Source organism: Gymnoscopelus microlampas, assembly GCF_963454915.1.
Source record: "Gymnoscopelus microlampas genome assembly, chromosome: 5".
Lineage (NCBI taxonomy): Eukaryota > Metazoa > Chordata > Actinopteri > Myctophiformes > Myctophidae > Gymnoscopelus > Gymnoscopelus microlampas.
The window spans coordinates 32,086,529-32,100,048 of NC_139942.1; the positions used below are offsets into that span (position 1 = coordinate 32,086,529).

The 13,520-nt window shown below is 40.6% G+C and overlaps 2 protein-coding genes across 4 annotated transcripts in view; both read right to left on the minus strand.

Moving 5' to 3' along the window:
• Positions 1-433: 433 nt before the first annotated feature.
• LOC311045251 (tetratricopeptide repeat protein 39C-like) lies at positions 434-10,436 on the minus strand. 2 transcript variants are annotated; one of them, XM_084057051.1, is made up of 14 exons: positions 9,942-10,436; positions 8,479-8,527; positions 6,281-6,409; positions 5,601-5,715; positions 4,403-4,802; positions 3,475-3,643; positions 3,247-3,340; positions 2,648-2,755; positions 2,438-2,547; positions 2,220-2,343; positions 1,750-1,847; positions 1,545-1,649; positions 1,401-1,439; positions 434-1,222 (listed from the first exon to the last, which is right to left on the minus strand). In XM_084057051.1, exons 1-14 carry the CDS (start codon positions 10,082-10,084, stop codon positions 1,133-1,135), a joined length of 1,773 nt encoding a protein of 590 aa, XP_083913177.1. In that variant the 5' UTR covers positions 10,085-10,436; the 3' UTR covers positions 434-1,132. The 2 variants fall into 2 exon arrangements, with proteins under 2 accessions (XP_083913177.1, XP_083913178.1); XM_084057052.1 differs by lacking the exons at positions 8,479-8,527; positions 9,942-10,436 and adding an exon at positions 7,014-7,161.
• Positions 10,437-10,692: 256 nt separating this feature from the next.
• Positions 10,693-13,520, minus strand: part of LOC311046384 (laminin subunit alpha-3-like) — an 81,599-nt gene continuing 78,771 nt past the window's right edge. For both annotated transcript variants that reach the window (XM_084058650.1, XM_084058649.1), the window contains exon 77: positions 10,693-12,144. In XM_084058650.1, coding sequence (XP_083914776.1) covers positions 11,996-12,144 — 149 coding nt within the window. In that variant the 3' untranslated portion in view covers positions 10,693-11,995. The remainder of the gene's footprint in view (positions 12,145-13,520) is intronic.

Consider the following 13,520-nt stretch of genomic DNA (forward strand, 5'->3'; position numbering starts at 1 on the left):
TTGGAAAGGATATTGATCTATTCTAGATCTTACAGACACCCACTATACAGGTAGTACCACAATCTTCAAATGCTTCCGTCATACATTCAGAGATTATGGAATAGTTGTCTGGTTACAAAAGACTACTACAAAAAAAAATGTGTGTACTACACCTAGAACAGATTCTTGACCATATTTTATTTTTGCCCTCCATCAAATCTAACAAATATTTTCATGGGGGTCCCAGTAACAAACTCTTTTCAAATGGGGTCTATATACAGATTAAGATTAGGGGGCCCCTGACATTAATATATTAATGTAGATTATACCCTGCTCTAGTGCTCTATAATACCCTGGTCATGTATGATAAGGTTAAACGTTATGCACTGTAAACATGTGGTATTCAGTAAGTAAATAAATGCAAACCCATAACTACTGAAAAGTGACTAGTACAGTAATTTAATAAATGCTTTATTTACATTTACAATATATTTCTACTTTAAAAACATGTGTCACCCTCAAAAACATACAATGGATAATACGCAGGTTTGACAGTGGATTGTGCCTGTATGCATTAGCAAAATGAAATAAATTCAACATTTACTGTAACATTTTGAAATTCCTTTACCAACACCAAGATGGATAGATTGTCAGAAGCAAAGTAACAGTGAACCAATGAGAATATGGACCCATACGCGAGTTTCAATTGCTTGATATGAACTTATTGATGACCATACTCTGGGCATGTAGACTACTACTATTCATTCAGCTATGTTTGATAGATAGTTGTATTCTACAACTATCTATCAAACATAGCTGAATGAATATTAACTCAATCCATACCTGATCTAAAAACTGGATAAAATATATCAACACTCAAATCATTAGCAAATTCCTATTGAAGAGTTTTGATTTACTCATGTAAACAGTTACAATAACCCAATTTTACTGTACAGTACAATGGCCATCAGGCCCAGACTACTGTAAAATATAAACTTGTAACAATTCTCTGTAAAAAAAAAATGTTTGGCTCAACACGTAAAAAATAAGTGTGCTGAAATGAATAAAACTTGGTCAAACTTCAGATGGCTGTTGTGGTGGCTTATCAAAAACATTTGCTTCCTGCTCTTTCCAAGGTGCCAGGAAAGATTAATCAAGGTGGGGCTGCAGCCTTCACGGAGGCCAGTGCAGAATGGATACGGACATGGAGTCTGTTCTCAAAGTCATAGCCGGCGTAGCCCTCCTGCAAAATCCATACATACATATAATATTATAATAATGAATAAAAGTAAATCATCACCTCTTACATGGTAAATATGTATATATGTGAAGCAGGATTTAAATCAACTGTAAAATAAAATGAGTACAGATTGATAAAATGCTATGCATACAACATGGCATGGCACACTGAGCTACAGTACCTTTGCCTGGATCAATAGTGCAGTACTCCTCTCTGCAGACTGAAAGAAAAAAGAAAGAAGAAATTAAGAGACAGAGCACTTCCACATATATACTACTGTATGTTCAGATGAAAGAAACAGACGCGCGCACACACACTTACGTACCTCAGGGCTGTCCAGTAATACACAGCCCAGTTCATAACAGGAATATGGCTGCACATAGGAGTTGCTTAGACGGCCCACCTCATCTCTAGCAGCCAACTGGAAATGCTGCAAGAATGAATGATGGCATGGTTTAAAAAAGGGGGGGGTTAAATATTGATTGAGGTGCACACTGTTATTTGTACTTGTTTTTTAAACCCGAGTGTACCTGAATGGCCTCTTTCTTGTTGTGAAGACATTTGTGTATGGAGCCAAGGAGCAGATTCTTCAGGCCATCACACGAGGGATCCGTAATTCCCTGCAGAACTGGTACAATGACAATATGATTTATCCAACAATATTGTGTTACTGCATCACCTATCTGTGCATTAGAATTTATGTCCGACAGTGCAGTAGAGCAGTGATTCTCAACCTTTTTAATTTCAAGGACCCCCCGTTTGATATGCATTAGGCTACAGGCCCTCATTTGATATGATCTTTTATCTCTGGGATCCCAATCTACAGTCAAATCCTCAATGTTAATTTAACTCAAAGAGTTTACACATTTGTACATTCTTGGAGTTACAGACATTAAAAGGTCCATTTGGTTACCAACTATCAATCATTTAGCTGGGGACCCCCTGGTACCTCCCCCCAAGTTCCCTGAACCCCACATTGAGAACTATTGCAGTACAGTACCTTGTGTCATAGTCTGCAGTTTGGAGGCGGAGCTATTCGGAAGCGCTTTCCACAGGTACAGAATTTCAATCACAGCCAGGATACACAGGTCTTTAGATGGACTCTGCTTTCTTATTTTCTCAGCCTGACACACACACGCACACAGAGTTGATGCTTCACATAAAGTTGATTCATTCTTATTAGGTATTTGTTTAGAAAATAATTAAGTGGTGACATACTCTCTTCAAGGAGAACACCTCTATTTGATTATTCTTGCGTTTAAACAGTCTCGGGACATCCTTGAAGACTGCTGTGGCTCCCTCCAGGTCACCAGTGGCTCCTTGGCACACTGCACAGGACCACAAAACAAAACAGTAAACAAGGAACCTCCACACACAAGAAGAACAATGCTTAATGCCTACTCCATATATGCACTGTTGGCACTGTACCTCCAGTTAAATAGGCGTAGTAGCACTGTGACCAGCGGGACTCTGCCTTCAGTCGGTCAAATGCTCTGTAGGCCTCTCTGTAGCTCAGTTCAATCATGCTGCACCAGCCTGAAAACATCCAAGGGTCAGATGTCATCACAGTGGGTTAACCACATGGACCCTAGTATCGCTCTAGACCGGCTCTATGCCAACATCTCATTTAGTTGTCACCAGTATAGATGAACAAACTGCTTCACAGTGATACTGATTACAGCCATGCTTATTATGTAACTAAGACATTTGCATGGAATCTATAATTTCATATACACAGATACATAAAACAAGACAATTTAATCGTGAAACTGGCTAACAATGGCAGATATAATTCTCTGCTTCTCTCCCTGGTGGGTGGGATTGGCTGGGACTGTTACAAAAATCACTTAACAGTCCGTGGGCAATTCAGAGGCCTGTTTGAGTTCTCATTATTCAGAAATGCCCTGACCACAAATACCACTGAGTGTTCAAAGTCTGGACTTTTGGGTTAGCATTGATGTCGGAGAACCACACAGAGAAAAACAACGAAAAAGTTAAATGTCATATCATAGGACCTAAAACAATACCTATTTCATATAAACACACATGTTGAATTTCCCTCTGCTCAGAGGCCAGGGATAAGGCGTCATTGAAGGACGTCAAGGCACCGGTGATCTGACACTGGAAAAGGAGATGTTTGTGGAGTGAGTGACAGTATGTGACAGGCTGTACCGTATTTTCAGCTAAGTACAGTATGAATGAGCTTTTAGCCACATGGCAAGAAACAGTCGGGTTTACTTTTAACTGTTATCTACCTCGAGGCGCTGCACCCTGCCTTTAAAAAACATGAAGAGGGAGGAGTTCGGGTAGACGGCCTCTCTGCGTTGAAGAATGGCTTTTGCTTCCGACAGCCCAGCCTGTGTGTCTGTGCCATCCAGAGCAAAGAAGGGCTGCACTACTGTGTGGTACCACAAGAGGGCCAACCTGCATGACATGCAGAGAAACCATAATGAATGACAATTGTGGAATTTGCCTGGCATTATAATATAATGTAATGTACAAGTATATAATATAGTAGTATATACTGAAGTGGTGAGCAATTATTATTGACTAAGCTTAGTGGAATTGACCCCCTTTCTAATACAAACACAGCCAAGAATGTGCTTGCCTGTTGGATGTCTGGTCTAATAAAATAAATTATTAATTGCTTACCGGTAGGTATCATTAGGGTAGGGGAAATTATTTAGCCATTAGCAAGCTCCAATCTATTATTGGGGCGGTACAGTTAGGGACTTGGCAGTCATTTAATGACCACTTTCACCATTATAGGTGAAAATATAGCAGACGCGTTGTGAGGTTGTAGAATTGTAGAATTCGAATTTTCTATTTTTTAACCACTTTAATCAAATCTTTTTGACAAAATATTTTTCTAAACATCAGTAATACGTGGTCTAGGACTCTCCAAAATTGGGAACAGCATCGGTCGGGCTCTACAATTGGCCAGAGTAGTAGTCAATATTTATACAATGTAACGGTATATAGAACTGAAATTGAAAACGAAATTAAAACTAGTAATTCAACTATTATAATCTTGCTTTGTACTCAGTCGTGGGAAACTGTCGAGTGAGTTCCACACCACCAAGTAGGAAGTAAGAGAAAAGGGTTATGGTCAATGAACATGCTCCGATGTCACATTATGACCCCCGTTTGCGCTTTACAGGGATGTCTGGGACACCTACTCACGTAGCTAAGGGGGCCTTCATGTCCTTACTTTCGCTGGCATATGTGAGCGCAGACAGGCCCTGGAGACGGTCGCCGGGGAAGCCCAGCAGGTTGACGATCTTCAGCAGGTGCGGTGGCACCATGGAGATGCAGAGGTGAAAGAGGCCATAGCCGAAGCTCACCGAACCCTTCAGCCTCTCCAGAGCCTCGTGGCTGATGCCGTCGCACCGCTGGGAGGGGTTCAGGCCTTGCCGAGCGGCCTGGTCGTGGATGGACTGGTCCGAGGAGGAGGACGACACTTGGGACCCACGTTGGTCTGAGGACCTCCTACTGCTGCCGTCCTGCAGCTGACTGATATCACTGTAGCATTTGTTGTACATCTTCCAAGCTTTACGGAGGAGCCAGCCTCCTTTGATGTATGCTGCCAGACATGAAGTCATAGACAGGTATTAACCGTTGCAATGTCATGCTAGCTGGTATGTAATGGCACACAAATATGACAGTATTTTCCAATGTTTCCAAAATCGTAAACTTGAGAGAAAATGTGTGATCAGATGCAGTCTATAGTATTACTGTGTATTCAAGTGACATATAATACGTTATTTGCTCATTTGCACTAATTTGAGGGCACAAGCCAAACAACTTCATCACACAGGGTGTGATGAGTGATTCATTCAACCCTGCAGGGTGTCTCCATTACTGTAGATTAATTACTGTAGCACTGGTGTGGATTACACAGAATCACGTCAAAGTGAAACCAAGGATTACTGACAGAATATGGCAGTGCTGAATAGGTTGGGCTGCATAGGCAGGTTTCTGCTGCGATATTGAATATTAAGTAATAATATATAACAAGTATAGCTGGTGTTTTTTGTATGCATGAAAGTCATATAATAAATAGATGGAGATAATGTGAAATATTCCTTTAACCCCTTCATTGTATGACGATACCGAAAACAGCCGGTCTAGGTGCGTCTGTTTTGTGGACTTGCAGACAGAATAGTCAATGCTGCTCCTAACAAATGTAAGAGGACATTTAACCACCCATCCCTATTACTAAACAAATGAATAAATACATAGGCGATTTGCATCATATCACAATGCATCTTGAGCTTGTACATAAATCTGCTATATTTTTTACAATTTTAAACATGTCCAAAATAGGGCCGCCAGGTTGTAAGTTGTTAAGCTAAACGGCTGTAACTTCATCATGTCCTACCTGACAGCTCTTGTTTGATGAAAGACAGTACTGCAAGGTAAACCTGACAGTCTGCTATGATGATCTGTCTCTGGAGGCGATCCACTACTGCCATCCCTGACCTCTGGGAATCCATCTGCAGCACACAAGAAAGCCACACACACTCTCTAACCCGATGAGTAACTAGACAGGTAGCATGCAGACTCAGAGGGAAACGCTGTTAGTTTTTTTATTTTATACTGCCACAGCTTAAAACGTACGGTAATAGGCCTTGCGCTAGATCGCGTATTTTAATAGCTTCTTTCTTTTTTTTTGGCGAGTCCTGATGTTCATAGTGACACAACACTATGCAACCGAAAAAAAAGAAGAAAAAAAACAGAGAAATCTCGTCTAGCGAGACTTCTGTAATTATTTTTATTTTTTTGCATAGTGTTCTGTCACTATGAACGTCAGATCTCACAAAAAATAAAAATACACGATCTGACGCAAGGCCTATTGGTGCACGTTTTAAGCTGTGGCCCGGGATGGAGTTATGACATTTTTCTACGGTACCATTCGTCCTAAGATATCATAACATCATAGAAAAGGTTAAGAAAACCGTGGTCCAAAATTCCCCTTTAAGTCAAGAGTTGTGGTTGTGATTGTGTATTGATAATGTCAGTATATTTGCAGTGTGTTCTGTGTTGGTTTTGGACACTTACACTTCTTTTGATCTTGTTTCTGATCATTTCAATTACTCCATTAGTGTCACTCTCACACAGTTTCTCGGTAGCTTTGAGGTCCTCGTAGGCCACCACCATTTTCTCCTCCTCAAATGTCATCATGGCATTCTACAAAAAGAGATGCACGTGAAACAGTACTGTGATATACAACTTTCACAGAGTTAGGCCTGTCAATTATTACATTATCGTCTAGTCGCAATTATTTGAGATAATTATTCTTGCATAATCGTCATAATCGTTTCCATGTTGAAAAATGTTCACACGTTTTCAAATATAAAAAAAGCTTTTTGTGACACGTTGTAAGCTTGTAGATCAGGTATTTCTGCAATTTTTAAATGTATAAAATTATTAAATATGTCAATAATTTCTTTGTATATTTAAGTTATTTGTCAAATCTTGTGCAACTTTTTATTACAAAGCCTAAAAGGCCAACAAAAATATTTTTAAAATTCATATTATGTTCAAATTAAATCGTTAATCGCAATTATTTTAGTGACAATTAATCGTCAACTTAAATTTGTAATCGTGACAGCCCTACACAGAGTAGGTGGAGCGAAACAAGTGCTTATGAGCTGTGTAACATCTCAGTTTGTGAGAAGATCCCAATCCACAGCTAAAAGTCTAAAAAGGGCCAGTAGCCATCCCATTTAAAATGTGGTCCCAAAAAGAAATAAAAAAGAAAGGAATCATTAAAAGGCACAGCATTTACTACCATGTGTAACATTCCACTAGGTCAGCAAAGTCATTCCAACAAATCAATGCCATTTGCACAGTCAGATCTCTGTGATGCATTTAACCACTTTCAATCTAGTCTCTCAAGACAGGCTGTTGGCTCACAAAACTTTCAAATGCTTCCACCCAACAGTCTACAGCGAATGTCTGACTGGCGCCCCCACTACCGTTATCTGGTCTTGCTATGCAGCAGAAATTATAAAGTTTCAAAAACAGCTTTCTGTCACAACTTTTACGAGACCATCCATTTTCAACCTCTTATCTGGAGCCGGGTCGCAGCAACAGTTCCAGCGAGAGCTCAAGAATTCCCTTTTCCGAGCAACATTAACCACTTAATGCTGGGTTATCCTGAGGCGTTCCAAAGCCAGCGTGGAGATATAATCCCCCATTCTGGTCCTTGGTCTGCACCTGGGCCTCCTCCCAGTTGGACATGCCGAGAACCTCCCTAGGGAGACGCTCAGGAAGCATCCTTACTAGAGGCCCGAACCACCTTAACTTGCTCCTTTCAGTCTCTCCTGGGTGACTGAACTTCTCACCCTATCCCTAAAAGAGATGCCAGCCACCCATCTGAAACAACTTATTTTGTCCGTTTCTATCCGCAATGTATCCGCAATCTTATTCTTTCTTGCCTTCTGGCTCAACTTTCTTTTCGTCACAACAGTGCATACTGCAATACCGCTCCTGCTGCTCTGACTCTCCGGCTGACCTACCTTCTCTCGTTAACAAGACCCTGAGATGCTTGAACTCCTTCACTTGGGGACAAGACCTCATTCCCTACCCACTGCCAGTGAACAACCGACCAGTTTCCTGCTGAGAAAACCATGGCCTCAGATTTGGAGATGCCGATCCTCATCCCAGCGGTTTCACACTCAGCGGAAAAATAATCCAATAAGAGCTGGAGGTCAGACCGATGATGCCATCAGGACCACATCACCCGCAAAAAGCAGTGAAGCAACCCTCAGCTCTCCTCCACGACTGTGTCTCAAGATCCTGGCCATGAATATCACAAACAGGATAAGTGAAAATATGCAGCCCTGGAGGAGGCCAACCCTCACCGAGAACGAAGCAGACTTACTGCCGAGCACACGGACACAGCTCTCACTTCTCCTCACCCCATACTCCCACATAGTCTCCCGGGGACCCTGTCATATGCCTGTGTTCCACAACCAGGCTGGAATCTGCATTGTTCCTCCTGGATCTGAGGTTTAAATAATTGCACCATTTACAGCCATTTATAGTTCTGTACACAAGTACATACTGTCGTTTCAAAATGAACTCTCTTGGGCTCATGTTAACCGCAGACGTTATTTTCTGCATAGAAAGCAAAATAAATCTGGCGAGGGAATCATTTCAATTTCACTTCCGTTTTTTTATGACTAAAAATTGATATTTAGGGTAAACTATGTCAGCAGAATTAAGTAATAGGAAGTTTTGTCTCTACTCACCAGAAAGCTGACAAAACTGGCTCCAAAACTCATCAAAGGACTATAGTTCCTAGTAGAGGGGATATGAAGAACAATGAACCGTTTATTGACACAGATGAAAAAATATATTTTAAAGCAGAGCCTAGCAGGGGTAACATGTTTCATGCAGCCTCGGGAAATAGGCTACCCTCTGAATTGGTAGACTGTGAAAGCAAGTTATTCACTTCTTTGACAATGTGATTGCTGCGGAGGCATAGTGCCTGACTGCCTGCCTTTTAATAGACTCAAAAATAACACCAAGCCATTTGATTTTCATACACTACAAGCCCAAAAGGTCCAGGGCGGGGGGGGGGGCTACTGTAGCAGCTTAATAAAGAGAACCAATTCCCTAATCTCTGTTGCTGATTCAACAAGCACAGCAGGAATCCCTGTGGTCGATATAATTAGTGGGAGACGTGACATTTAAGCTATCATCAGGAGACAGGGCACACATAGCATGCCCTTCTATGTCATTAAGTGAAGTCAAATTAGTTATGAAACCTGACAGGAATAGCATTCAACACATTAGTCAGTTACGATTGATTGGGCAATCAATTATTTAGAAAATTTGACTAGTAAGAACAAACTCTTGGAATAGCTTAACAATTGGTCTCAAGTCTGGTACTGGTATCGTTCTAAAGAGATGTAGGTAGGGCAGGATACTCTTATTTAACACCTCATCTTTAAGCAATACAAATAAAATAAATATAGCCTACTTAAAAATATAATAACCAATGATTTGCAAGATACAACAATGAGCCTAAATGTTCCAATAATATTGGAACATTATGTGACTAGCTTTAACCCAGCAAACTGGTTCACAGACAGTAGCTGAGCCTATTCCAGTGGCATGGTAGGAATGTTGGCCTGTTGTTTCGCACACACGAGACTAGAGAGGCCAATAGAATCAACTATTCAATCATTCAGAAATAGGATTCTCATGAACATTTCAGATGGACCAATGTGTATTTCATCTTGGCCGTGATAATCTATTAACAGTCAGGGATGATAGATAGAGGTAACACGCCATGGAGAGAAGGCAGACAGTGGCTCAGAGGTATGCATCACTAGCATGAGAAAGCCATGCGACACAGGGAATGTTTGAGCAGAGTGTTGGTGAAGACATGCCTACATTTTTGCGACTTGGACCTACTTTAGTCAGCCTCCTACTGCTGCACTGTCTACTGACTAGACAGTAAGATAAGACTAGACTCTAGTCTTACTTACTACTCGATGTGCATTAAAACGTGTGCGATTCATTTTAGGAAACATGTTAATATGACCGACATCAAAAATTGCGGTCAACGTGGAAATAAAAACACAAATACTGAATGGGTTTATCAATGGGTCTATGGGAGAAAACCCCAACACGTGGGTTGTTTGGGTTCCCCCGGCAACAACAACACAGGTGCAAATAATTGGTGGAAAAACCTACACAAACCAACCTGTGTGTTCTGAAGAGCTCGTCGCTCTCCTTGAATCCATTGTTGAGCAGCATGTTAATCCCCTTCAACGCCAATTCTGCATCATCGATAGAGTCCGTTTTCTCGGCGCTTTGCTCGGATGGTTCTGTTGTGTTGTCGGCCATTGAGAACTGCTGGTGTGGAGATTGTGGACCCGGTGTGTGTGTGTGTGTGTGTGTGTGTGTGGACACTGGACCGCTTGTCCAACCGACACACAGCGAGGAAATGCGACTGAACGCGGCTGTAGGAATGATCGAGGGAACGGTGTAGTAGGTGCGTCTGTTTTGTGGACTTGCAGACAGAATAGTCAGTGCTGCTCCTAACAAATGTAAGAGGACATTTTAACCACCATCCCTATTACTAAACAAATTAATAAATAAATAAATAAATAGGCGATTTGATTTGTTACAAATAATACGAGTTCACCGTTTTGACAGCCAGGCCGCGGTCTTTCTTCCGTATAGTCGGATGTGTGTGTGTTCAGGATGCAGTAATAATGTCATGGGTGTTCTAAGGAAATACAAGAACTTACGTGTTTGAGATCCAGCCAACCAATGAGCGTGTTTAGAACAAGTTTACACACACACACACACACACACACACACACACACACACACACACACACACACACACACACACACATATTAATAATGTGTGTGGGAGAGAAATACATTTATACATATTGTAATTGTATATGTAAACTTTGGTAAGAAAAGTACAACTAACAGGAAGATGTATAAATTCATATCTGCTGTGTTTTATACAGTTTCAAGATGAACTTATGGCAATGACAAGCATTTATAAACGATGTAAACTCTTAAAAGCATCAGTGGTCACAAAACAGGAATGCATGTGAAAAACTATACCCAGGAATAATAAAACTTATTTTCTCTCACACATTTTTTAACACATTTGAACACAACTCTGAGGTATACTCTTGCTGGTGAATCCAAAAGAATGAATTTTGTTTTTTCTGTCTTTAACTATAAGCTTCGTATAATAAATGGTCCCAATATTATCACTCAGAGTTTTGAGACTAATACCCACAATAGACCTAAATAATACAATTTGGCATTTGTTTGACCATAATCCACAGACAATTAGATATACATACAACAATAAAATAGCTAAATGACCCTGGCGTGACCACATTCATATTCACACACAGCTTCTCTATGTATGTGCAAATACAGAATATGATTTCAGATTGGCATAGTAAGCCTACATGTAAAACTATGTGATATCAAGGTTCTGTATGAAGAGTCAATTATATGCAAACCAGTTATAACATGCATATACATGCTCATGTAAGAACATTAACTCGAAGGAACTTGTCAGACACTGGTAAGTCAACACCGCCATGAATAGCATGGGTTGGAAAATAATACAAAACTTAAACACAAACTATTGGGTCCAGAGAATCAACTGAACAAAGACAGCATCTAATGATGCTGGTAATCATGAAAGCACCATCACGAATGGCAAATGGCATTCATCTTCTTAAAGTGCTGCGTTGCTCATATATAGTAAAATCCTTTATGTTAATTTAACTCCAAGAGTGTACAAGTGGAAGCAAATGGACCCGTAGCATTACGTTGTAGACAGAAAATCAATGGACTAAAACATTTCTAAACCAGATCTGATGTAAACCATCTGAAGTTAGTAAAATGGCAATTATAATAAACAATTTGTATCACAAAATAAATATAGAAACATTGAATACAGAAGCTTATCACTTTTCTTTCCTGATACAGAGCAACAAAATAGTATTTTGAAAACAAACACACACACACACACTCAAGCACACACACACACACACACACACACACACACACACACACACACACACACACACACACACACACACACACACACACACACACACACACACACACACAAACACTCCAAGTACATACGGTACATTCAAACACAACATTATATGTACATTCTTACTCATACACATTCTCTGTCTTGCTAACAGATTGCACATGGTGGCCAGTGAACATGGTCCCAACGTTTGTTGGCAAGCTTTTATCTCAGCCTGCTGAACACTCTCTGAGGTTGACTGCACCAAACACCCTAGACAGCCTCTCAAAGGAGACAGGCTCATTGTTGATCCTCATGTCCCGGATACAGCCCACAAAGGATGATGTGACTGGGAGGGTCAGTATGCTCGTCTCTGTAGCTGAAAATGACACAGCCTAGTTATAATTTCAATTCAATACACTGCTGTATGTATTTCACAGTTTTTGTCTTCTTTCCAATTGCACTCACGCAGTAAAATCGTGTTTATTTAAATGTGAGAGTCAGAGAGTGTATAAATGTTATGGGTCTATTTTTACAATCTCAAGGCAGAGGCGTATTTCAGAAGAGTAGATGGTGGACATGAATAAATACAATTACTTAGGCCAATAAATGTATGGTATAGTTCACACATGGGCAACATACGGCCCGGGGGCCGGACCCGGCCCTTTGACCATCTCAATCCGGCCCGCCAAGTCATAAAAAAAAAAAATGTAAAAATGTCTACATTTTAAAAGGCTGCCATATGTTACGGGTTTTGAGACAAATGAATTAAACTCCAATTAATATTAATTCATATTTGCCATTTGAGTACATACCTGCATTCCTCCATCCGTATGTACTCAAATGTTTTATGTTTATAATGTATTAAATATGTAACAGTGAAACAGTCTGCTGTGAGTTCATCATATAATGAATGCGATGTGAATGCAATGTGTTTTATCAGTGACCTATGGAGAGGTGCATATCAGATAAGATAAGATACGGCATTGACGTGGATTGTTTCATGTGATCTATTCATTGTAATCTCGTACAGAGTACACCAGAGTGATACAAAAAGAAAGAGAAAGATCAACATTTTGTTGATGAACATTGTTGTTGTGAAAGCAACCTTATTCTAATGTAGTCTGGCATGTCTACCAAATTCATGCAGTTTCAACATCATTCAGCACTTACAGTATGTGCTTCAAGTTTCAATTCAATTGTACAATGTGGCCCTTCACTCATTTTATCGAAGTCAGTGTGGCCCTCTGGAAATAAATGCTGCCCAACCCTGGTATAGTTGGTGACAAGACATCACGTGTTTAAACCGTAATATTTTCAAACGTATTCTGTATTCCCATTATGCCACTGACAGTAACTCTAAACCTGGTATGAGGCAATACCACCAAGATATCCTGAGAGACTACACTAGATACAGAACATGTGGAACGTGGTCATATAGCACTGAACAACAAAGGCTACTGTATAATATAAACTTGTGACTGACAATCACATATGCACAAGACACAGCTGCACACGCACGCACGCACGCACGCACGCACGCACGCACGCACGCACGCACGCACGCACGCACGCACGCACGCACACACACACACACACACACACACACACACACACACACACACACACACACACACACACACACACACACACACACACACACACACACACACACACACACTGTGTATACTGTAGTGAAGATATGTAAATGATAAATAAACTGACTTCACTACTGTATACACATAATCATTTACC